The sequence below is a fragment of the Bacillus rossius genome (assembly GCF_032445375.1).
Source record: "Bacillus rossius redtenbacheri isolate Brsri chromosome 9 unlocalized genomic scaffold, Brsri_v3 Brsri_v3_scf9_1, whole genome shotgun sequence".
In the NCBI taxonomy this organism is placed as follows: domain Eukaryota; kingdom Metazoa; phylum Arthropoda; class Insecta; order Phasmatodea; family Bacillidae; genus Bacillus; species Bacillus rossius.
Genome location: NW_026962012.1, coordinates 16,389,205 through 16,416,585, shown reverse-complemented (window position 1 = coordinate 16,416,585; position 27,381 = coordinate 16,389,205). Strand labels below are relative to the sequence as shown.

Here is a 27,381-nt window from a genome sequence, read left to right as displayed (position 1 = left end):
TTGTTGCGCCTGACAAACTGAGAAATATGGTAGATGTTCTAAAGGAGAATCTGGGTGCCTTGAAAGTTCTGAAGTTGCCTGTTACTGAATGGAGCTTTGTGTTGCTGAATCTAATGTTACCAAAGCTTGATCCAGATACAAGAAATCAGTTTGAAATAGCACACAAAAATGTTCAAATGCCCACATTTAATCAATTGTTAGAGTTCGTGGAGCTGCAGTCTAAGGCCCTGATGATGTCAAATCACACTCCAGCTGTAGTGCCTGACGCACGCCCTTTTCCAAAGAGGTCACTGCCTAAAAACCCAAATTTTAAATCCTCATTTCTAGTGACAGCAGAAGCAGAGCCCTGTAGTGCCTGTGGAGACATGCATGGACTTTACAAGTGCCCTGTTTTTACGGGTCAGTCAAGTGATGACAGGATAGAGTTTGTACGTAGGAAGATGCTGTGTTTTAACTGCTTACAAGGTCACAGAGTGAAGGATTGTAGGTCAAGAAGAAACTGTTATCACTGCGGCAGGAGACACCATTCTCTCCTTCACACTGCGGTTCCCAATCAAGAAGTGAAACTACCTGCAGGTGAATCCATCCAAGAGATTACTATGCCACAAGCAAGTCACAAGGAGGATGCTGCGACAGTGGTATCGCTAACTTCTTCAACTGCAGTTTCAACCACTGTCGTTCTAGGTACTGCTATGGTACGAGTTCAGGATGCAAGTGGAATGCTGCAAAATGTTAGAGTACTACTCGATTCAGGATCGCAGAGCTCATTTATTACCGAAGAATGTGTTCATAGGTTGGGGCTAAAGTGTCGAAGGGCTAAGGTTCCTGTTGTGGGTCTGGCTCACTCTGTTGTTGTTGCTAACAGTGGTGCAGTTACTTGTTTTCTAACATCATGTAAGGGCGTAGGAACTGACGTTGTTACTGATGCTTTAGTGTTGAAGAACATAGCTGCCAATTTACCCACCATTCCCCTTCCCCACCATGTGAGAGACATGTATCGACATCTGGAACTAGCGGACCCATCTTTTGATACTCCAGGAGCAATTGATATCCTTCTTGGTGCTGATGTATATCCAGACGTGTTTGATGGTGGGCGGTACCAGCCTTCGAAGGGAGTTCCTGTAGCGTTGCACAGTATATTTGGTTGGGTTATTATGGGTAAGGTGACTCAGGTTGCAGATACTTCCAGTAGTGGTGTTGTCTCAATGTATGCGTCATCGGATACAGCCCTAACAGATACCATCCGCAAGTTCTGGGAGACCGAGGAGTTACCATCTGTCCAGCATTCCAGCCTAGAAGACACAAAATGTGAGAATCATTTTGTTGAGACTCACTCACGAAACCTCGAAGGAAGATATGTACTGAGACTACCATTTAAGGAGAGAGACCCAGATTTAGGAGATACACGTAGTCATGCAGTTAAGAGGTTACGTCAGTTGGAATCCAGACTACATCACCAACCGGAAGCCTATACCGAATATTGCAAGTTCCTCCGTGAATATGAGCAACTGGGGCACATGCATTGTCTAGATAATGCAACTGGTCAGGAACGTCGTTACTACATCCCTCATCACTATGTGTGCAAGGAATCCAGCTCAACAACAAAGTTACGAGTGGTGTTTGATGCCTCAACTCGCTCCACTTCAGGGAAGTCACTCAATGATGTTTTGATGACTGGACCCAAGCTTCAAAATGACATTGTGGACATAATCACTCACTTCCGTCTTCACCGTGTGGTATTAACTACAGACATCTGCAAAATGTATCGTCAGGTTCTCGTGCATCCAGACGATGCACCATACCAGGTAATTCTGTGGAGGGAGAACCCTGACCAACCAATACGTGAATTCCAACTTGACACTGTCACTTACGGAGTCTCAGCTGCTCCATTTATGGCGATGAGAGCCTTACAGCAACTTGCAATGGAAGAGGGTCCTCTGTATCCGATGGCAGCAAGGGTTGTGATGGATGACGTGTTTGTAGATGACATTGTGACTGGTGCAGCATCAGTCACAGAAGCTCTCGCGTTACAGCAAGAATTAATAAATCTCCTGAAACAAGGTGGTTTTGAACTAAGAAAATGGTCCAGTAATAGTAAGGCAGTTTTGGATGCAGTTCCAGAAGATCACCGGGAGAGTCCACTTAGTTTTCATGGTAGCAATGAAGTTATTAAGGTACTTGGTCTTCAATGGGATTGGAAGGCAGACGTTTTCTCATATCATGTTCAGCATGCCAGTGCAACAGTCACCAAGAGAACCATCCTTTCAGAAATTGCTAGGTTATATGATCCGCTAGGGTGGATTACTCCAGTCATCATTCGAGCCAAAATCTTTCTCCAAAGGCTTTGGTTACTGGGAGTTTCTTGGGACGACACCCCACCACTAGACTTAGTTGCTGATTGGCAGGTTTTCATTGGCCAGTTGGATGTCCTAAGCAAGCTGTCCGTACCTCGTCTTGTTTCTGCACCACAGTCAGAATACCAGCTCCATGGTTTTAGTGATGCATCCAATGAAGGTTACGCAGCTGTTGTGTATTTGCGGACTTCTAGCCACGGTGAAACAAAATCACATTTGCTTCTCGCCAAGTCACGTGTTGCACCACTGAAGACCGTCACACTTCCGCGACTTGAATTGCAGGCTGCACTCTTGCTTATCAAATTGATTGAATCACTGATCACAACACTGTCCGAGCGAATCCATATAAGTTGCATTTATGCATGGTGTGACTCGACCGTAGTGCTTGCTTGGATTAAGATTCCGCCACATCGGCTGAAAACATTTGTGGCGAACAGAGTTTCTCGTATTCAGGAGAGCAAGGTTCCGGTTCACTGGAGACATGTTTCCTCTGCTGAAAATGCTGCAGACTGTGCATCAAGAGGACTCTCACCCAAGGAGCTTCTAACACACCCACTTTGGTGGACTGGGCCAAGTTGGTTGACAGCAGAGGTGGATTTATGGCCCAGTCAAGGATATACCAGTTCAGAGGAAGGTAAAGAGGAGTTGAAGGCAATCACGCTAGTCTCATTGGTTGGTCAGTGTATACCGAACATTCTTAACATCCTTTGTAGGTTTTCGTCCTGGTCACGACTGCAAAGAGTACTTGCGTACGTGTTGAGATTTGCATTAAATTTAAAGGTTTCAAGGGAGTTGCGACACACAGGTCCTCTCACTGTAGCAGAAATTGACGCTGCCAAGAAGGTGTGTTTGAAGCAGCTTCAGCAAGAGAATTTCAAATTAGAGTTTGATTGTTTGGCTGCAGCTCGCGAATGTTCTTCTGGAATTAAAAGACTACAGCCATTCATTGACGCTGATGGGATCATCCGTGTAGGTGGACGCCTGCAGAATTCACATGTAGCCTATGAAATGAAACATCAAGTCCTGCTTCCCAAAAGGAGTTTTGTGACAGAAATGATTATTGACTACTATCATGTCTTACACCTTCATGCTGGCCCCAGTGCCACACATGCTGCAATTCGGTGTGAGTACTGGATAGTGGCAGGTAGAGGAGCTGTCAAGACTAGGATACACGCTTGTGTAAAATGTTACAGATTCAGAGCCACCAATGTGCAGCCATCCATGGGAAATCTTCCACCAAGTCGAGTGCAACAAACAAGACCATTTCTGAATGTGGGTGTTGACTATGGGGGCCCTTTCCAAGTCAGGCTTTCGAATGGTCGAAACAGTCGTTCATCCAAGGCCTACCTGTGCTTATTCATATGCTTAGCAACTAAGGCAGTACACTTGGAAGTTGTTTCATCATTGAGTACCACTGCCTACTTAAATGCCTTTTTCAGATTCGTGGCTAGGCGTGGACTCTGTAAGGCTGTTTTTTCAGATTGTGGAACCAACTTCATAGGGGCACGTCGCTACTTCAATGACCTTCAAAGGTACCTGAGGAACACCTCTAACTGGCATTGTGTGGCAGACACTCTGGCTACTCGTGGGATTCAGTGGAACCTCAATCCTCCATCTGCGCCACATTTTGGAGGCCTGTGGGAGGCAAGCATCAAGTCTGCGAAGTACCATCTCAAGAGAGTCGTTGGCCAGCAGATACTCACGTTTGAAGAGCTGTCGACTTTGTTCACTCAAATTGAAGCTGTCCTCAATTCACGTCCACTCTGTGCCATTTCATCAGATCCAAATGACGTGGAGGCCCTTACGCCAGCACATTTCCTTGTTGGCACTTCTCTGACATCTCCTCCAGCTGCAGACCTCACGGAAATTCAGACCAACAGATTAGACAGATGGCAGCTGGTACAAAGTGCATCACAGCACTTCTGGCAGCGGTGGCACAAGGAATATTTGCACACACTACAACCACGTGGCAAGTGGACCAAAAGCGAAGGTGACCTGCAGGTTGGTGACCTTGTCCTCATCAAAGAAGACCACCTTCCACCCCTGCAGTGGCAACTCGGCCGCGTCGCAACCCTACATCCTGGTCAGGATGGTGTGTCAAGAGTAGCTACTATCAAACAGCAGCATCGAGTGGTGAAGCGGCCAGTGATAAAATTGTGTCGGTTGCCAGTCAACTAAGAACCAGTGTAGTGAAACATAAAAAATGTTATTTTTGGTGGGCGGTATGTTTGGGCATAGTGCTAGAACGTGTGGTGGTTTGGATATTTGAATTTGGCGCCATCGATCGTGAGTGCGCCACTGTGGCGGCCATCTTGTTCAGCAGTGCCATCTGTAAATAGTTTCGTCAGTCTTTTACCGTTTCTCCGCGTTGCTGGGCGTCATGCAGCTAAACTATTAGTTTCAATTCAGTTTTGTGAACACCTACATAGTACTACTGTACTTAGTGCATAATCAAAATTTTAATGATATTCTTTAGAATTAACAAGCTGTATTAATCTACGTATGGGTCGCACATTTTATGTCGATTTTTGGTTTAAAAAAATATACTGTGGCCCATAAATAAATTTTCCATTTTGGGTAAAAAAAAATTAACATTGCACTATGAGGTAAAATACGTGCATAAATAATTAGCCTGTTATGTTGTGAAGATAATTAAAACCACCAAATTTCTTTGATGTGTCCCTTACTGTTACTGTGACGCTAGTTGCTGCTTTAGCGATGCCGAGCCTGTGGTGTAGGCAACTCAAGGCATTCCAGAAGCATGTGGTAAGGGCAACCCACCAAAGTGTCATAGAAATTAAAAAAGACTCCTATATCAAAAGCGGATATGACGTCTTCAGAAGCCCGCCATTGTCATGAGCAGTCATAAGTTCGTGGTAGAATGTTCAAGGCTGTCTGAAGTGCTGCTTAAGACAAGTATAAAAGGGCTGATTTTGAGACCGGAGTGCAAGTCACCCAAGGGAAGATCATAACGATGCCACCCCGATGCTCTGACTCGCCATATAACATCATGCTGCTCATCACCGCTGGAACTTCGGGAATTGGTATGACCATCACACACTAAATAAAGTTTGGTATCAAAATATTTCGCTGAGTACTGCAGGTGATAGAAAATATTCAGAAGGGATCGCTAAACAGGAGGAGTTGGAAATTTTTCTAAGTCCACATCTTGATTTAACTTATATGGCCTGACAGCATGACTTGAGACTTTACGCATACAATATTACGTATGGACTTTGACGACATATCTACAACTGATAGTGGTGGTTGTTGTAGAGCTTGTCGGTGGTTGCAGACATTGGCGGCTATAACCCTGGATCGGATTTTTGATAATTTATAGGAGAAACTATTTACATATCATGAAAGTAAGTATACTGGAATAACTCAGCATACAAGGGCATTAATGGAAATAAGGTGCTTTGCGTGAATTTCAGTTGCATCATTGTGTTTACGATTGGTTATGGTCTTAGGAGGGATTCGTACCTAGAACACAAGTGGAAGAAAGTTACTCTCTATGGAAATTTTGTATGCTTTGCTGGTACATGAACATGGGTGTGTGTTATAAAAGTGTTACGAAGGTAAGTGGTGTGTGAAATGCATGTGCTTACGTTTACATCTCCGTAGAAGCTCCTGCTTATGCAACGGTTACTGGGCTGGGCTACATCAACCACGAAGAAGACTAGCCCGGTGGTTTGCAGACTTGGGATCAACACGCTACTGAACTCGCCGGGGGTAGCCCAGGCGTCGCACGAGTTGCAGCTTACAACTACTTCAGCAAGACGAAGCAAGTGGAGACTCACTACTTTAGGAACTGTATAGCAAGCAAGTGGTGGCGTGTTTTATATACCACATTAATTCATGTGGTGGTAACGTCAAGACACATTGCCTTAGTAAGATATTTTATGAGTAACACATTTACATGATTAACTTATGTCATTTTGCATTTTTCGCTAAATCAAGTTATGCATGTTTGTGTATGCATTTTTTTGACAGGCAATATATATAAATAATTCAATGTTGTGTATAGCCAATTGTAAATAACATAATTTATGTTTGTTCAAACATAATAAATATGGTTTTGAAATCCATACATGCCCAATTCAAGATGTGTATACAATGTTTTATCGCATAATCATCGCACATTTTATACTAAAATCAAGTTGGAAAAGTAGGGGTGCAACGTTTATGCGGAAAAAAAAATATACCTATTCAAGGAAAGTACGTTCATTTAAAAAGTAGAGTATATAAAAGCATGCCAAACAATTTAAATAAATAAGTCACGCAACAAAAACATTTTGTTCAACTTTAAATAGAAAAACCAAACCTGTGACGCGAACATGAGTCGGAGGGCATAACTCGTAGCACACACCACGAGAGAGCGCGGGCTATCAGATGTAGTTAACTCGGCACCAGACAGAGCGCGCACGTTGCATGCAATAGATGAGTCATCTGTATCGATATTTGACTACGTGCGCGTGCTCTATATAGGAAACAACATAACCAAACATGAATGACATCAACTAGCGCTAGCTACATTTTTATAAACGGTACACAGCAGCGACAAAGAGGAAAACATAAAAGTTACAACGTTTGAAAACGTCTTTAAAAGAAAATTTACACATCAGACAACTTTGCATTTCTGTTAATTAAATAAGTAAGCAATAACATCCGAATGAATATTATATTTAAACTTTAAAATACATTGTTTTATACGGGAAAACTACCTACACAAAGCACTCGGAATCTAAAAACATCATGCAACGTTTATGCAAGAAATTTTTTTCTCCAAATTTTGAAGTCCTAAAATAATTTATTTATTGGTCATGCTCATGCATTAATGAAAACATTCTATGTGTTACGATCATGCGAGCATAACAAGTGTGGGCCAGCATTTTGCATGTGCGTGTGCGTGTGCACTAATACCGTATTTACTCGCATAATGTCCGCAGTAATTTGGCTACATTTTTGACAAAAAAAATGGGGTGCGGACATTATGAGGTGGAGTCCGAAAAAAAAATTTTTCCTCAAAATTTTACATGTTTTGCGTAGAGTAAGAAAATTGTTTTCTCATAATTAGTTTACTTGTACCCTGATTTTACGTATGCTCACGGTTCCGCAGATTGCATTAGTAAAATCGCTGCTTCGTAAAATTGTCACTCTTCCCTCGGCCCAGTTGAAAAATATTAACGGCGGCACACTACTTCGCAGAGCGCTGGTGACTGGCAACCCTACGCAGCGGACGTGAGAAATGTGACAGGTGTCGAGATAATTGGGTGCCGACGATTAGTGGAAGACGCCACTCATTTATTTTTTTCTTCTCTCACTCGCGTGTGCTCTTACCCTCTCAGCGACCGCTCCAGAGAAATGAACAACTCAAGGTCAAAGCATTGTTGACAGCGTCAGTAAATTTCCATCCCGTTACTATGCCTTTCAAGGGTGGCCAAGGTTGCTTTTTCTGGTGCGGACTTTATGCGGATTTTTAAAAATTCCATTTCAAGTATTTAATAAGAAATGTGCAGACATTATGCGATGGCGGACATTATGCGATTAAATACGGTATGTGTAGCTACTGACAATATTTTTCGTATCGCTAGGTGCAGCTAATACCACCAGGATTCCCTGGTATCACTTGTCTCACGGATTTTCAACAACATTACTATATTAATCTACTACAATATTTGACTATAGGCTATCCTTTAATCATGATTTATTCTATAGGTCTGTCAGCTTCCTATAATTTTCTTTGGCATGACCCATCCCGTTAGTGAAACTCGCGGCAACTAGCAAACTAATGGCAAATATTGCAGTAGGTTAAGATAGATAAGTGATTGAAAATCCTAGAGATAAAAAATGCTAAGTGATCCTATAGGGCCATATGGATTTATTTTTCTTTTAGTTTTATTAAAAAATACACACTTTTAGGTTCACGAGAGAGATTCTCTCAGTTGGAATGCTGCTTTCCCTCTTCAAGGAATTGAGGCAACTGGACAAACTCAAGGATTTCGCTTAAGAGCTGTTGCAATATAGCCCAATCAACCAACGCATTTCACGATCAACATACCAGATAAAACTCATTTACAATATATTTGGTAGTTTGATATGCTGACTAGTGCTGACCTTGAATGACCTTGAGGGGGCTGAGGTCGGTGGGGGCGCGCTTGTTGATGTGGAAGATCTTCTGCACGTTCCAGATCATGCGCTGCAGGTTGCAGGGCAGCACCACCTTGCTCTCGCCGCTGGGGAAGATCTGTCGCAGCATCTCCCGGTCCTTGCACAGCTGCTCCCACTCGCGGTCCAGCTCCGAGATGACGTCGTTGCTTCCCAGCAGCTCCCGCAACACCTCCTCCGAGAAGATGCGTCGCAGATGCCTGGCCGGAGACCCACAACACGCTTCAGACTCGCCCCTGCCGGGTGTCTCCACATTCCAACACAGTCACACGTACGTCCAAACAGTGCTGCAGAGGGGACAGTGTAGATCACCAGCCCCGTTTATCATAGTTAATGTTTCCACGTTTAGCACTGAAGAGCTAGGAACTAGAGACAAAAGTCACTAAAACAAATCTGGTTGAAAAAGTTTGGCACATGCAGTTTCGCTTAGAGAGCGACATTTTTCGCCTCACAAAACTGAACTGCAACAGGCCAGAGAATTTACTTTAAACCTCAGCAGGAAATTTATTTGAAAGATTTAAGGTTTGAGGAATAAGAATAACATTTTGGAGGAAACGTAATAAATTAAAAACTTTTAACACTAAAACCAATGAATGCAGGAGTGACACTAGGCTCTGTACTGTTTAATATTTACGTAAGCAACATGTCTAAACCAGAGCATTGCCTTGTCGAACTGGGCTGCTATGCAGTTGACACAAGTCTTGTATAGTATGTCACACAACCTTCACTTAGCCAGTAACAGGCTGCAAACTGTGTTAAATGCAATGAACCAGTGGTACACTAACTGGAGAATTAAAATAAACACTACAAATTCAGAGTATTTGATGTTTACTCACAAAAACCTCCCACAAGCTGGACATAGGCAGCAACACTAACTCTACTGAATGAACACATTCCCCACAAAATGTTGCGTAATATCTCAGCGTACTATGTCCCAATCCAGATGCACATAAATACCAATGCGGGCCACAAGTGCCAAGTTCCCACCCTTTATTTAGTAGTATCTTTCTACCCCGAATAACTCATCTTCCTAGACCATCCTTCTGTTTCCTGTCAGCTTTCTGCTTGCTTAATGCTTGCGATATTTAACACCGCATAAATGAGCCCAGGGTTCTCCGTGTGTCTATGCATGTTTTACCTGGGTCCAACTTAATCTAAGATAGGGGAGTTAGTCAGTGCATCAACTACTGCCATGGCTGGGTAATCCCAGATCAAAGCACACAATACATGTTCCTCTCTCTGCATGGTTGGAACCCTGCATGATCGGGCGTATAAGCTACGACCTGAGATGCACCTAGAGTCTTCCCTGACCGAGACACCTCCCAAGTATATATACATGCATGTACACACACCAAGTGTGTTCCTGGGGCAATGAGCCCTGCAGCACCACTTGTACTCTCGCTGCCTGAGCTACCACCTGCCAGTGGCCTAACAACGCCTGCTGTCCCCCAAGTCACCCAGTCATGACTTGGGGCCAGTGAAGGCACTTTAGGGTATCCTCTTAGGCAAACCAGAGGGAGGCAGGTGTATCGCTTATTGCAATAAACAACCACCAGGGACATTGCGCCTTCTCTGTTCAGAAGGCACACTACCTCTATCACTACCACTTTATATCTATTAGGTGTGTCTCGCCCGCTGGCCCCATACGGCTTGTGGCATTGCTGACCCGGCTATAGAAAGGTTTCTCAGTGGCTGGAGCACCTGCAACATTGGACTGCCAGGCAACAACACACCGCGAACCTGACGGCCATAGTTGCAACATCCCGAACGCTCGGGCAGGACTGAAAGTACTCCGTGTCATTGGTCAGTTGGGCATCGACCACCTCTTCCTTGCTCCTGCCCCGCCCTGCCTTATGCCCTAATGCAATAGGGGGGAGTAGAGAGCGGGAAGCCCTCCCAGCCTGGTTTGCCGAGCGGAGGAGTCCTATAATTTAAGACCGCGGACATCGCCGCACTATGACTGGCGGCACGGCACGAAAGGCGCGGCACGGCACAAAAGACACGGCACGGCCCACTACCGACCGAGCGCACCAGCCGCGCCCACACAATGCCATCACAAGGCCCGACCATGTCAGTAGCCAGCTGAACCCCTACCACAGAAGAAAGGCCGCCTACCCGCCACTCGCTCCCAGGCCATCAGTACGACGGGAAAGCCTGCTCCCCCTGAGACCACAGCACAGCTGGGAGGGTGACAATCGGATTGAACACATGTAAAATTTTGCTGTTTAGTTTTTTTTAAATAGTAAATAACCAAATTTAAAGACACATTTGCCAGACTTAAGAAAGTTGAAAGATGTAACCTCTCGTTGCTGGGGTCGAACTTGAACTTCTTCTCGAAGGAGCGGTTGGACAGCTTGACGGTGGGCAGGTTTTGAAACTCCACGGACTCTCCGCACAGCCCGTCCTCCCCGTAGCGCAGCTGGATCAGCTGCCCCACCGAGTTGCGCACCGTGCCGTCGTAGTGCACCATCACCGACTCCATGGCCTTGATGAGTCGCCGCTGGATGTAGCCTGCAGCCACCACAACACTCCATTGGGGTTCCTTCTCTCGCACATTTACCATGGTTAATAACGAGCAAGTACGAACAGTTATATTCCAAAATATGCTTCAGTCTCCTTCAGTATCTACAACATTCCATTATGTTCCCTTTACTAACTATTGATATGTGTTTAAAGTGGCTTTGTTAAATTCAGTCATGCTGTTAAAATAACTGATTATTTCTCCCTATTTACTTGAATAAACCATTTTTTTAAATCATAATCAAAAATATTTTTTTTTACAATAACTCTGGCAACTTGTAGTCATATTTGTTTTTTGGTTGCTTTTAAATGCTTATATATTTTAGACATGATTATAAAACATATATATGTATAAATATTTCCAGGTTTGCTGTAAAACAAATAGCATTCTTTGATACTGACTTCTGCACCAGTTATTTATTTCAGCACCCTTAATTCTTGGCAACAAAACTACAAAGAAATGCAGCAATATTTCTAGTGAAATATTGAATACACACTTAATAAGATATCAGGCATTAAATGTTTTATGAATAGATAAGCTGTTAATATTAATTGTTTACTGTGATGCAAGGGAAAAAGTGTCACCAATTGCCAAAAGATATACTATGTTACAAAAATTAAAAACAAAATATATTACGAAATTGCTGTGGAAGCACAACAAACTAATTTTTACCTTGAATTAAAATTTTTATTGCAATACCAGCAGCACTCAAAACAAATATTTTTTCCCATAAAATCATGTATATGACTTTCCCCAACAAGGCAATTTCTTCACACAGCATGATTTGCCATTTCCCGAGCTTTTATCACCATTTTAGGTTTTTCAACAACCGTAGATTATCACAACAAACCTTCAATAATCATCTAAACATCTTTTTCACATAAACACACACATTCACAAATCAAGTGCAAGATATCCGATGAACAACAGCAGGTTAACCCACCTTGAAGCTTAATGCATTTGCCACATGGCATTGTGAAATTTAGAATAAGCATGCACCATGGTTTTTCAACACACATTTTATGAAAATTGTGGATGGTTTCTTGGTATAAATACACTCATAATTCTGCACAAAAGTGTTTCAACATAATACTTATGCGTATAGATCAGTTAAGCCAGTGTGCATCTGAAATTTTAGAACTGAACTGAAACACAAGGAAAACAACTAGCAACCTCTAACATTAAGTTCCTCGATGTCACAACCACAAATTACATGGGTGTCCATTTTACCCACGGGATATTCTACCTCAAATGATCCAATTAATATACTTTTTCTCTCTCTCTCTCTCTCTCAATTGTGATACAAACTTAGAACTATAAGGGAAGATCTTAAATCTGGGATGAATTTTTTTTTTTCTCATTCCATAGTTTCAAATTTTAAAACTTCATGATTTTATACAAAAAAACTTAACTGGCTAGTGTCAAGAGTTCAAATCAGTAAAATAAAAAATGTTTATTATATAATTTTAATTTTAATAATAGTACATGAATGAGACATTTTATTTTAACTGTAAATATTCAATCATTTAAATTCTGATTTATCATTTTAAATTTTAGATATATATATATATATATATATATCTTATATATATATATATCTTATATATAAAATTCTTGTGTCACAGTTTTCGTTGCCATACTCCTCCGAAACGGCTTGACCGATTTTGATGAAATTTTTTGTGCTTATCCGGTATCTATGAGAATCGGCCAACATCTATTTTTCATCCCCCTAAATAATAGGGGTAGTCCACCCCTAAATTTTTTTTTTTATTTCCAGTTTTTGGTAGGAAATCACCATGGCAACGGCTGTTGCTTTGTTGATGCTTCATTCGTCTCTATGGCAACGGCTATTTCATTGTTAGTGCAGTCCTCATCACCGTTGAAATTTTGCAAGTACTTTAAATATCAAAAATTGCCCTTTTTTTTTCAAGTATATATATTTTACAGACTTGAAACTTCACAGTAATGTTCCTTATGTTACGCAGGATGACATTTTCTGAAAATTAGATCCCATAGCATAGGTGGTTAAAACCAGGCAACAGTGGGTACTTTGTCTGCATGAGAACAGTATTTTGCATTGTTCATGCCTTCTGCGTCTCCATGGCAACGGGCATCGCGCAGCAGTGGCGTACCCACAACGAGGGGCATGTATTATGAGCGGCGCAAGAGTGATCTGCCTGTAGACTGCCGTAGCGAAGTACGGGTACATCAGTTGTACGTTGCGTGCACGAGTCGGGAAACCATCGGTGCTATTCATTTTCTCTCCGGTACATTATACAGCATTGTAATAAATTTTCACGGAATTAAATAATAAAAATGCTGTATAATGTACCGGAGAGAAAATGAATAGCACCGATGGTTTCCCGACTCGTGCACGCAACGTACAACTGATGTACCCGTACTTTGCCACGGCAGTCTACAGGCAGATCACTCTTGCGCCGCTCATAATACATGCCCCTCGTTGTGGGTACGCCACTGCCGCGCGATGCCCATTGCCATGGAGACGCAGAAGGCATGAACAATGCAAAATACTGTTCTCATGCAGACAAAGTACCCACTGTTGCCTGGTTTTAACCACCCATGGGATCTAATTTTCGGAAAATGTCATCCTGCGTAACATAAGGAACATTACTGTGAAGTTTCAAGTCTGTAAAATATATATACTTGAAAAAAAGGGCAATTTTTGATATTTAAAGTACTTGCAAAATTTCAACGGTGATGAGGACTGCACTAACAATGAAATAGCCGTTGCCATAGAGACGAATGAAGCATCAACAAAGCAACAGCCGTTGCCATGGTGATTTCCTACCAAAAACTGGAAATAAAAAAAAAATTTAGGGGTGGACTACCCCTAACATTTAGGGGGATGAAAAATAGATGTTGGCCGATTCTCATAGATACCAAATAAGCACAAAAAATTTCATCAAAATCGGTCAAGCCGTTTCGGAGGAGTATGGCAACGAAAACTGTGACACGAGAATTTTATATATTAGATATATATATATATATGTGTGTGTGTATATATATATGTATATGTATATATATATATATATATATACACACACACACACACATACATACACACACACACACATTTATACATTTGTATTCTTTAATGTTGCAATTTGTATGTGCCGAAATTCAAGTTTCGGCTTTATCCGGATCATATTAACATTTTTTCTATATATGCATGCATCTTATATAAATTTTTATTATTTTTTTTAACAGTATGTAAATAACACAATAAAATCAAAGGAAAAAAGAAGCAATGTCTTTTAATTTGCAAAAGAACATGATCAATATGTTAATACAATATTTTTTGTCGTAGTAATTTCAGTGTTAAACGCTTTTGCATTTGTGTTTTACCTGCACCCCAGTTAGTGCGAGAACAGGTCAGGATGGCTATGAGGCTTTAGAGTTCTTTGGTAATCTAATCTGTGTTTGCGAGTGGGGTGTGGGAATTGTAGACACTCACCCTGAGTAAGGGAAGTGGCAACAATGTGTGCCATCAGGTATTATATCAACTTGTCAGTACTAGGACTCATTTCACATTAGTTTAGACGACACTTTGAAAAGGGTTGTAAACCATTGGTCTCAACAAGCATGCTTTAATTCACCTAGATTTTCTTCATGACATACTATTGATTATAACTTAGCTCCATATATCATCAAATTAACATTCTGATGAGCGGTAGACACAAAGAGGATATGTTTCCATTAGGTTACCTAGATCAATAGCTTTTAACATAAGCTTTTGTGCTTCTGTCTGCTTTCACGGATACACAATATTTCACACCAGGCATGAGTTCCATATTGTAAAAATACCGTGTTTTATCGCATAATCGTCGCACATTTTATACAGAAATCAAGTTTGAAAAGAAAGGGTGCCACATTTATGCGGAAAAAAAATTTCTGTTAAGTAATGTTATTCATAAAAACAAAACCCATTCCTGGATAGTACGTTTATTTGAAAAGTGAAGTATAAACGAGCACGCCAAACAATTTAAAATAATAATAAGTCATGTAACAAAAACCTTTGTTCAACTTTTAATAGAAAAACAAAATCTGTGATCCGAACGCGAGCTTGAACGAACGCGTAACTATCGTAGTACACACCACAAAAGAGTGCGGGCCATCAAATGTAGCTAACTCAACAGAGAGTGCGCGTTGCATTCAATCGGCGAGATATCAATATTCAACTATACAGGAAGCAACATAACAAAACATGAATGATGCCAACTAGCGGTACACCGTGGCGACACAGACGTACAGATTAATGTTATAACGTTTAAAAACGTCTTCAAAAGAAAATTTACACATAAGACATTGCATTTCCATTATTTAAATAAGAAAGCTATAATTTCTGAATAAATATTAGATTTATACTTTAAGATAAAAGAGAGTATTTTACTTTTTCTACACCTACATCATGTATAGTTGATGAATGTTAGAGATAATGAAAACATTTGCTAAGAGTTAAATTGGGTAATAAGATTTAAAGTTTTTTTTTGTTTGGAACCCATGGTATTTAAAATTTTGGATTGTCATCATAAGTGGCCATGAGCAGAAGTTTAAAATGGCATTTGTTATGTAATATTTTCTATATTTTTTTACCTTTTTATTGTAATTATGCGAGAAAACACGTTACAAAGAATGAGGAAGCATGAGGTAATTTCAAAAAATGACATCTGGAGAGCGGGGTGCTAAAATGCTCCATGGTGATTTCTGTAATGAAAAGGGTCACATAAAGGTGTGTTTGAATGAGATAACTGTGGGGTAAAGGTCATCCCACATGGAAGCTGAGGTGAAAGTCATCTACGATGGTGACTGCAAATCCAATACCCAGATTAGCTAAATGGCGGGTTTAGAGACTTACATGTTAAACTTGTGTTTCCCAGAGGGAGGCAATTGCCAGAATTAGAGGAAAATGGCTTCTCCCTGAGGAGCTTGTGCCCTCGAAAAAGGTACATTTTGGGGTATAATGAGGACTTTTGAGGTGTTTTATGGGATAAAGGAGTAATTTATAGTTCAAGGACAATGCCATGCAAGATGTCGACCAAATCCCTGAATCCCAACCAGCAAACCGATGCTGCCATACCCACCAAACTTACCTACTGTCCAACCTAATACAGAGCACAGCAATGCACTTTGAGTGTACCACGCACTTACATGCAACTCGAATAAGTGGGAACGGAGTGATGAGTTAGATAAGCTAGCAAGAAACTGCAGACAGCCAGGTCAACTGTAACAAGGGAGGTAAGGGGGCGAGTGTAGAACAAAGAAGCCAGTGTGCCGGGATGACACACGCAGACCTGCCTTCAAGACGTGGGCATGGCACGAGTAATGTTACTGAAGTCACTCTAAACCAGTGTGATTGCTGTTTGAAAATGATTAATTTTTCATTACAATTCTTTTACACACTGAATAGTAAAACCAGATTAGCACAATTAAAATCCCTTATATTTATAATTTTTTAGCTAGCAAAAATTGTTAAATTAATTTTCGATGGGATTTCGAACACCAGTGACTTGAACGGTGTCGTATTACTGAATGTTCCAAACTAAAACTGCCGTATTAAAGACGACCCACTGCGTCATGCTATTAAATATTGTTGGCACACCATGCTTAAATGCTCAAACGGTAAGTATATCCCATGCAGCATGTGGTTAACATAAAGAGTGCCGTAGAGGTCCCAATGGAAGAGACAATACATTCCAAGTAACGGGTCCTGTGAGGTTAACCCGAGGCATACAGCACGTGGATATGCCATACGCAAGCTGGGTATGAGTACTAGGACCACGCCCAGCAGCTACGAGACACTCGCCTGTCTCCGCTGTCTTCACCGCAGTGTCGATGAGACCCTCCCTGCCGCCCATGGCGTGGAAGTAGAACTCAGAAGGAGTCAGGCCAGCCAAGTACGAGTTCTCAACGAAGCCCCTCGACTCAGGACCGTAGTCGTCCTTGATGAAGTGTGGTAGAGTTCTCTTGCGAAAACCAAAGGGAATTCTTTTTCCTTCAACGTTTTGCTGACCCACACATGCAATAACCTGCAACAAGGATCTTCTTGTAGAATTTGCAACTCTTATATTTACACAGCCACAATAGCATAAATTCATGTTAAAAATATTAAGCTATGGAATAAAAACTGAGATACAAAAGTACTGTTCATTGGTTCCTCAGACCATAACCATTAAAAATATATATATTACAAACAATTAATACGGTTATATAAGGAATTTATTAAGTATCATGTGGAAAAACACTACCCCTTTAATACCAAATGGTAAATGTACACCCACACGTCACATAAAGAGGATTATTTTTTTATAAATAGGAAAACAAGTTAACAAACCTAAGCTGTATCTGGTCAATAACGCTTTTGCAAAGCACAATTTCATTCTCCACTCCAATATTACAATAGGAAACAGCTGAAGAAGTTTATCACTTGTTACCTGAGAAATATTAATGTTGGATCCCTTAGAACCAGCCACCACCATGGCTTTCAGGTTGTTGTACTCTGTCAAGGACTTCTTGGCGGAGCCTCCTGTCTTGTCTCGAGCGTCGTTCAGTATCCTGTTGACCTGCACACACACACAGTCATCAGCTAGCGCAAGGCATTTGGAGCTCGATTAGGTTCCATCCTCAGGATCAAGTTGGTGAGCTTCAAGTTCAGAAATGCCAGCAACTGTCAAAATATGGTAGAGTTAAAAATAAATGCAGATCCTGCTGCTGGTGCTACTGGTTTTTAAATAACACAGTAAAAAGCAAATTTTTACAATTTTTTTTTTTCAATGTTGTAACTAACAAAATTATACGGTCACACAGGTATTTTTGAGGTATTAATAATTTCAGATGTGCCCCAGGTTTTTTGTGTGTTGGTATTTTATTAAGGTCTGCATTTGTCCTGGTTGTGTGCACTGCACCTGTGAAGTGTAGCAGTTTAACAGCAGCCACCCCCACAGCCTCTTGTCCGAGCTCCGCCATGTTTACCACCAGTTGCAGTAGCCCGTACGGAGGGTGTGATGGAGGACGGTGATAGCTGGGGCAACACTGGTCGTCTTGACGTACGTGGAGGAGCGTGAACCCTTATCAGGTCAAGGATTTAAGGTGGCATCGAGTGCCCTGCAAACTAAATATCTGGTGATTTTATTTAATACGTTCTCCTAGCATTGTGTTCCATTGTAATTTATACTGCTTAATAAAGTTATTTTATTGGTGGATTCTAACGAGTTCCGACGATGTTCCTTGTAAATGCTTCTCTGGTATAAAGTGTTTTCAGTAATATTTGTAGCTCTATCTTCTGTGATTATTTAAATTGTGTTGCTTTGTGATACCTCCAGTTCCTGTTTAGTTTTACTTGCAGAACCAATACTAGGCTGGGTATGAATTACTATGATTAACAAGCAGGACGACCCATTGAGAAGCTAATATAAAATTTGTGCTCATCATGAGAATAGGTATCAGCCTCAAATGTACACACGGTTTACGAGGATGAATATAGTACTCGGCTTAACTCAGAGATAAACGAAGCTCTGGTGTTACACATGGAGCTAATATACAGTAATACATCTGGAGAGGACAAGGGAAGGCCAGCAAAGGATGCGAGGTGAAGCCGGGTATCGGCGTTTGTTCCCTGCTTCCTACGCTGGAAGAAAACGAAAACGAGCCAAACTTGTCTCGCGCGGCGGAAAAATCCTCCAAACTAAACTCGCAACAGCTCCGAAACTATCAAAACAATCAAACTGAAAATTTTACTGGATTATCTGTAAACATTCTTCCCCACACCGCTTTAATATTTTTTTCGAAACATGAATACTTTCATTTTTAAAAATTAAATACCTATTTACTGCCAAATTTTTTTGTGAATACGCAGAGTAAATTTCAACATCGAGGAAAAATTTTTGTTTGCAACTATAGGTGGGGGACACCTGCGAATGAAATTAGGAAGAAACTTCAAATTTTATTTATATACAACTCTAGACGCATTCAACCCAATACTTTTATTTTTACAGAGAGTTGAAGTGGGAATAATGTTTCAGTGGGTAACACTACCGACATATGTCTTCGTAACGCACTTCTTTTTGTTATTATACTTCTCAAATTTTATAATTTCATACACAACGTTTATAAAAAACGAATTCTTATTTACTTCATTTAATCTATTACAAATCTCTTGTAATATATGTGTATTAGTAGAAGTTAGAAGTCTTTTCAATGTCATGTTCATGTTCCAGTCTACTTACTCAACCAACGTAACATGCAAACCTTAGCTTAACACTGGTAGAGAATTGTTTGTAATAACTGTAATGCTATGCATATACTGGCAATGTAAGAAACTTTCAATTTTATTAATTATTTGCATAAGAATTAATAATTTTAAAAAATCATAGAATAGGCCTTTATAGACTGAAAACCTTTCACGTAGTTTCAAGTAGTGTACATAAAAGTTTTTAAATATATATATAATTACCAAATATTGTTGAATATATTTAACATTTTTATACATGTTACAACACACATATAATAACAAGCCTATATAGGATATAAAAAGACAGACGCCAAATTTTAGCATTTTGTATTTCTTTTCTCTGTGTGAATAAAATAACAGTTCTTAACGTAGTTGCTAATACATACTGTACTATATTTCTAAAAAAAATACGAAAACCCCTGACATTGTCACCATAACAATGATAAATTTGCAAAATAATTAAGGCACGTCTTTTAATGCTACGAAGCACACTCTTAAGAGAAATGTTTTAAACTTATGTTGGGATTTATCTAATATCTTAAGAGCATTGTGAAACCGTTCCTTTGAGGGAAACCTTAATATACCGAACACCATATCATCCTTTAATCGAGTTAGATTTTCGCTTCTTAAGACCCATTTGTCTTCAAAATGCACTGTACACAATGCATGGTTCGGAGACGCAGTCCAATTTTTCCGCTTTGTCGCTTTTTCCCAGATCTGTCGTTGATCGTCACGTTTTGGAAATCTATGAAAAAAGTAAAGAATTATGCAAATGAAACTACTTCTCTTTGTTAAATAGTTTTCTTAGGTTTTTCGAAAAGTTCGAAGAATAGTTACTTCTGTTTAAAACATTTGCCACTTTTTTCTGATGCTTCAAAAGTTTTGGGAATTAATTTAGTTAACAAATGAAAAAAAAATATCTTTAATACATGTGAAAAGCAACCCATCCGGCTTGGAATTCCATCGATTTGTACAGCCATATGCGCTACAGGAAATCACCATTGTAGCCGCACACCAGCGCCACTCAAACCTCAAGGACAAGTGGGCTGGGGCTGCGTTTGCAGTAGAAATACGCTCTCCTCCTCTTTCTTTTCAACCCTTCTTCGCAACCGGCTGGCTTCGCTCTCGCCCTACACATGTCCACTCCAGATCTTCTTACATGCTCCTTGGTGTTACAGGTGCTGTTCATTGCCAGATCAGGATAGATGCCAACTCGCTGTGTAGAAAAAATATTTACATCTATGACTCTGTAGAATGCACGATGACTGGAACGAGACTCTCCTCAGTCAGGTTGAGCTGCAAATTGCTATATAGGGTTGGTCTCACCCATGACGACATATGTAAAAACTGCTCTGATTTGACTGGAGTCTTGAAACACACGATGGCGGACATCAACTGATGCGGATGTGCTACGGAAGTGACTACGACTACTTTAGCATGTGTGAAGAAAACAGACTTCCTCAACTTGTACTGCTAGCAAAGCTACATAAACTAGCGGTCACCACGCAGATTCGTGACCCCAGTGCAGTATACCTGGATCAGCAGGTTTGACCCTCACACAGGAGACGTCTTAAACGTTCGGAACCCAAGCTCAGAAACTTCCATTGCCCCTTTCTCACCTCATGTTATTTCCTTACTTCCATCGGACAACAAGCAACTATGCTAGAAGAAACGATGCAAGAACCTTGGCTTCCTACCTGGCAAGCGGGAAAAATACTGGAAGACTGTATTATAATGTGCATCAATACAAAACAGAACGGGAAAAGGAATATCAAATCTATAATAGGACATGCTAAATGAATCCCAACATAAATACCATATTAACTGCTATGAATTAACCTTAGGTCATCCCACATGCACCAACTCAATACTTAAACACATGTAAAAGATAGTTTAACATATTTACATATAAAATACACATGTGGCGCTGAAACCATAATTACCGTGTTTTATAGCATAAACGTCGCACATTTAATATACTAAATTCAAGATAGAAAAGCAGGGGTCAGTCTTAATGTGAAAAAAAAAAAATTTCTGAGGTAGGTTTATTAAAAAAAGTGGAGTATACAATAGAACGCCAAAAAATTTTAATGAAATGAAACAAAAACCTTTCTTCAACTTTAAATAGAAAAACAATATCTATGACCCGAATGGGAGCCTGAACTAACGCATAACTATCATCGTAGTACACACTTACCACGAAAGAGTAATGGATTAGTACTATATAGAAAATGACAGTGTTAAGTAAAAAAAAAAAAAAAAATCACAGGAATTTGTAAATCCCTGGTACGTATGTAAAAATGAGGATCTACTCTAGCCTCTACCTATTAAATGATTTTCAAAATAAAAAACAGGATATTTTAATGTTTCAAGACAAAATTTCTTTTTGTGCCAAAACTATTTCCTAGATCATTGCAGCTGGTGGCAGACAACCATTTAAAGACATGTGCGAATATTCAAATAGAATAATAAACTATTCATATTTGATTAACCTCAAACACCAACTTTAGAACAATGAATATTATTTTATTTATTTTCATTTGTGACTTGCCCACCAACAGCTATGACACTTTTACGGTGGGCACAAATATTTGACACAGCATACCTCGCGAGTTCGTTGTATACCAACTTTCACTATAGAGATCTAGAATATCAAATCTTTCAATCACGTAAGACTTGCTGGAGTTTCAGCATTTGATTTGCTTATCCCCAGTAGAGCTCTTTTTGCTGTTTTGTGAAATATTTCCAAACTAGATACCAGCTAGTGATGGGTCAATTCCTGTTTTTTCCCGGTTCTCGGTTTGGTACCGGTTCTTAAAAATCGGTTCTCGGTTCTCTGTTCCTCGGTTCTAACTTAAAAAAAATAAAATAAATATGATTCACACATTATTTATGAGGTGTTTTAAGTAATAAACTATTTATTGTTTTGGCTACAAAAAAGCACTAATAAGCATGTGTCCAGACTTACATCTTCAACAATTTACTGTTTATAACACTGAAAATAATAATTTGTTTGTATTGTTCTGTCCTCAGTGTTTTTTATTGTATTCTTACAAAGAAATGCTTTGGCATAATGATTCAGTCTTTAAAGAGGCTATCAAATCTAATTAAAAGGTTTAGTATAGTTTTCAAGCTACAGTAAACACACCAACCTTAATAAAACTAAAATTTACTATATTAATTAAACCCTCCTTTAAAACATAGGAATAAAAAAGAAAATGTTACAATAATGGAAATAAATACAATGATGGTGAACTTTCAAAAAATTAAAATATTAAATTGTCCATCAAAGTTATTGCCTACATTGAATTCAGTTTGTTTGCACAGTCAACAGTAAATTACTGCCACACTTCTGATGCCATTTCTTACACAATTTGGTCTATTTGGCCAGAATAATTATACTTTACAAGTGTCAACAAGCATTTTGTAACTTCCCCCTTCAAAAAAAAAAACGTTTGTCTAAAAGAGAAAGTTACTAGCCATTACACTAGATGGCTGCAGATGCAGTGAACTTACATTCCAAACTGCACAAAAAAATGCATAAAATTTTATAATGCCGAAAATTATTATGGAAAATTTTTAATCAATCATTAATTCTACTAAACAAATATTCTGTGGAATTTGCAATACACCAGTCACCCTTACGTGTCAACGACTGAATTAACTGCCTATTTTTAAAAACAAATTGAAACAAACATGGCGTCTTTCTGTTCTCACATCTCTGCTGAGGCACGTTATAAAGTTGCACACCTCTATGAACTACATCTATGGCACCTTCAACTGTTATGTTTTGATTGTAAAACGTACTTTGTTTACAGATGTAGCGAGAACATTAAATATTTTCACGTGTTATTTATTTTATAGTCAGAGATGAATATTATTCCACGGAAGTCCAAAAAAATAATTCATATGTGGATTGGACGTGAGTTGAGCCATTTCATGCTGCAGTTAAGTTATAGTGAAGGACTATTTTCGTAAAGGGTTTTGCTATACTGCCGGTACCGGTACCGGCACCGACATTTTAGCTGCGGTTCTTGGTGCCGGTTAAAATGCTGAGAACCGTAGGAACCGAGAACCGAGAACCGAGAACCGGTACCGACCCATCCCTAATACCAGCTATTAGCAATTGAGTAACAAAATATTATAATTTGTACATTACATGATACTATTAGCAACTTTGAAATAAAAATGCAATTCCCTGTTTTGAAATATTGTTGTGAAAGTGGGAAACTATGGGGGCATGGCCTCCAGCACACCTGGTTCTCGAAGGTCTGGCGCAGCGTGTTGCCCGGCGTGGGCTCCAGCTCCATGTTGTGGGCCTTGTGGATGACCTCTATCACGTCCTCCTTGGCCTTCTTGATGGCGCGCTGGATCTCCACGTAGGTCTGCGGATCGGCGATGGTGTCGCCGATGCCTATGGAGTGCCCCTCCAGCAGCAGCCAGTTGTTCACCACCGTCTGGATGTTGCCGTAGAACTGGCCGCACACCTCGTGGCCCAGCTCCAGGAAGCAGATGTGCAGCAGCGATGCCGCCGACGCCCCCAGCGTCTTCTTGCACAGGATGCCCATCACCAGCTCGCCGTGTTCCACCATCACCTGGGGGCACGGTACACGCTCGACAACGGTCGTCACGACACGCTGCCAGAGAACAGCACAGCCCGAGCTATCAGCGGACAGTCATCAAGGCGGTGACGCTCAGACAAGCCTCACAACCTCACGACATGCTGCCAGCGAACAGCACAGCCCGAGCTATCTGCCAACACAGTCGTCAAGGTGGTGACGCTCAGACAAGCCTCACAACCTCACGACATGCTGCCAGTGAACAGCTCAGCCCGAGCTATCAGCGGACAGTCATCAAGGTGGTGACGCTCAGACAAGCCTCACAACCTCACGATATGCTGCCAGTGAACAGCTCAGCCCGAGCTATCTGCCAACACAGTCGTCAAGGTGGTGACGCTCAGACAAGCCTCACAACCTCACGACATGCTGCCAGTGAACAGCTCAGCCCGAGCTATCTGCCAACACAGCCATCAAGGTGGTGACGCTCAGACAAGCCTCACAACCTCACGACATGCTGCCAGTGAACAGCTCAGCCCGAGCTATCTGCCAACACAGCCATCAAGGTGGTGACGCTCAGACAAGCCTCACAACCTCACGATATGCTGCCAGCGAACAGCACAGCCCGAGCTATCTGCCAACACAGTCGTCAAGGTGCTGACGCTCAGACAAGCCTCACTACCTCACGACATGCTGCCAGTGAACAGCTCAGCCCGAGCTATCTGCCAACACAGCCATCAAGGTGGTGACGCTCAGACAAGCCTCACAACCTCACGACATGCTGCCAGTGAACAGCTCAGCCCGAGCTATCTGCCAACACAGTCGTCAAGGTGGTGACACTCTGGCCACGTTTGGCCGTGTTTGCAGTGAGTGTTGTAACTGTGAGATAATCTTGAACGGTCTGGATCCTAATCTCGGCGAGATTAGGATCATAACAGGATATAAAAGGTAATGAGATTCTAAAAGCATGTAAAATATTTGGGAAAGATCCCAGTGAAGATCAAACCAGATTTCTCTCATTGAAAGGAGTACTTACCCTTGTGCGTGACCCTGTATTGGTTTGGTTGATTTGGTGAAGTGAACTAAAATCTAACTTAAGGCCTTAGGATACGTGTAAAGACATATAAAACATCTATTAACTAGATTAACTGACAGAAAAGCAGCAAAAAAAAACCCACAGAAAAAATATGGCTTAATTAGCAAATTTTTTTACACATAGCTCCATATAATTTAAGATTGCATTTTTTTAAGATCCCACTTGTTGTACTCATGAGGCGGTGATTTATACTGATTGGAATGTTAATTCAGTATTTTGGTAGGCCTTGCAGGTAATCGTAATGAATCCTGTGCGAGTTAAGAGCGAACTCATGCTCACTACCTTCCTACCTTTGCAACCTGTCAAATCTTGGTCAGGTATCTTCCACCCGATGACAAAATCAAACAATTATTTTAAATTGTTACTTTAAATATGTTTCTTTATTAAAGCTATATAAATGCTATATGGCAAAATATAAATGCTACAAACAGCCATTATAATGCTATTTTCCAGTGCCTCTAGGTATTGAACATTCACATCCACCAGCAAACCACCAGGGACAACTACAGTAAAACCTCACTCGTACGGCCCCCGGTTCGTACGTACACCTCGGTCGTACGTACAGATTTTCAGAAACCGTGAAAAATGAGGCAAAAAATAAAATATATATATATATATGAAAAGTGTAACAAATACGTTAAAGAATATTAAAATACAGTTGCAACCTGCTGCGTTTATAACAAATACGGGCTACATACACATTGTGTCACAGTAAAAATTTTTTAAAAAAAAGGCCGCCAATTGATGAAAATTTACCGTCAATTATAACGCGCCGTACGCGCAGAAAGGTCATTGTACTCGGTCAGCTGCTGTTACTGCGCGACGTACCCGCCGGCTGGCTCTCTCTGTTGTCTGAGCTGCGCATGCGCAGTATAACTCACTCAACGCTCCGCCCAGACTCGTCACCTTCCATCAGCAGCCAGCCAATAGAAGCGATCTTAGCGGAAATAAATATAAGCTCCACCTCCCGTGTACCAGTTTTGTCCAGTTCTAATACCAGTTTATTGGTATACGCACCAGTTTTCTCGCTGCCGTGACTTGTTCAAGTTTACGTTCATCTCAATGTCTTGATACCAATAATAAATTATTTACGATCCCCAGAAATAAATGGTTAGTTTACCGTATTTATGCAGATGTAGGCCGCACCTTCTTTCCAAAATTATGATCCCAAAAATTAGGGTGCGGCCTATTAGTGAGATAAAAATTAAAAAAACATTTTTTCCCAAAAAAATTTTTAAATTTGTCAATATACAATTGATTAAACTAATTTTCAATGCATGAAAGTCTAAAGTATAAACAAATAAGTACTTACATGTAATAAAAAATAAAGACACGACTCACCTACAATGTAAACAAAGAATGGGCCGCTGCTGATCGTCCCTAACCTCTCGTGATGCACCATAGCAGCGGGCTGGCAACTGCCGCTCACAAAATAGTTTTCTTGAACATTAGGTAAAGTAGTATTTACAATTGTAAATACCCCACCTTTTTTTAACAAAGTTTGGAGCTGAAAATAAAGTAGGTCCGGGTGTTTACACGTAGACGTCATTATTTGTGTGTGTGTTTTTTTTTTATGCAAATAGTTTGACTAGAGATGCATTACTACTGTGAGTTTATAAAAGAAACCATTAAACGTTATAAACTTACTTGGAAGTAAAGTAAATAAGCTATAGAAGCAGACCTGCAAGTCCGCTTTGTTTACAAGTGCCGTGCACAGTGCGCTACTGAGTGCCAGGCGAATGTTGTTGCCAGCGTCTGATGCGCGCGCAACTACCTAGGTAGCATCTAGGCTCTAACAGGCGGAGTGTGGGGTAAGGTGGTGATTGCGATGTTGCCAAGTGAGTGTTGCCATAAATAATTTTTAAAATCTGCAGTTGTTGAATAACTACAATACCTACTATAAAGCACAGTGCACGTGCTTTTCTTTCTGTATGTATAACAGTAAATCAAAAAGCTGACACTACAAACACTGATGAAATTTACTTATCGTAAAAAGAACACACTACATATACCGTAAATCTTAGGGAAAAAAAAACACTTTACATATACCGTACGTACATCTCTTTGTTAAAAAAATCCAATTTACGCACTCTCGCTGTCACTTTCCTCATCATTGTCTTCTTCTGGTTCATTTGGGTCGCCTGCTTCGTCTTCTCGCGCATCCCACAATGCGTCATCTTCTAAGCCGTCCATTTCCAACGAGATACCTGTAACCTTCTCTTCTTCACTAAGTCTTCAGAAATGGATCGCCAGGCTGGAAGGATCCACAGACACACTTCTGCCAGCGAAGCTAGTTTCGGACGGCCTGATTTTGTTGTCTCGTGATGGGACCGAATCCATTCGTTGTACAAACGACACATGTGCACTTTGAAGGGGTGGTTAATGACCACGTTGAGCGGCTGCAGCATGCTTGTCATACCGCCTGGTATAACGGCCAA

The 27,381-nt window shown here is 40.7% G+C and overlaps 1 protein-coding gene across 1 annotated transcript in view; it reads right to left on the bottom strand.

Annotated features, from left to right (window-relative positions):
• The window catches only part of LOC134542635 (DNA-directed RNA polymerase II subunit RPB1), a 90,392-nt gene that overhangs the window by 33,600 nt on the left and 29,411 nt on the right, over positions 1–27,381 (bottom strand). The window contains exons 10-14 of the mRNA XM_063387033.1: positions 23,548–23,886; positions 17,496–17,624; positions 16,868–17,090; positions 10,823–11,033; positions 8,472–8,722 (exon numbers count right to left, since the gene is read on the bottom strand). Of these exons, the coding sequence (XP_063243103.1) occupies positions 8,472–8,722; positions 10,823–11,033; positions 16,868–17,090; positions 17,496–17,624; positions 23,548–23,886 (1,153 nt within the window). The remainder of the gene's footprint in view (positions 1–8,471; positions 8,723–10,822; positions 11,034–16,867; positions 17,091–17,495; positions 17,625–23,547; positions 23,887–27,381) is intronic.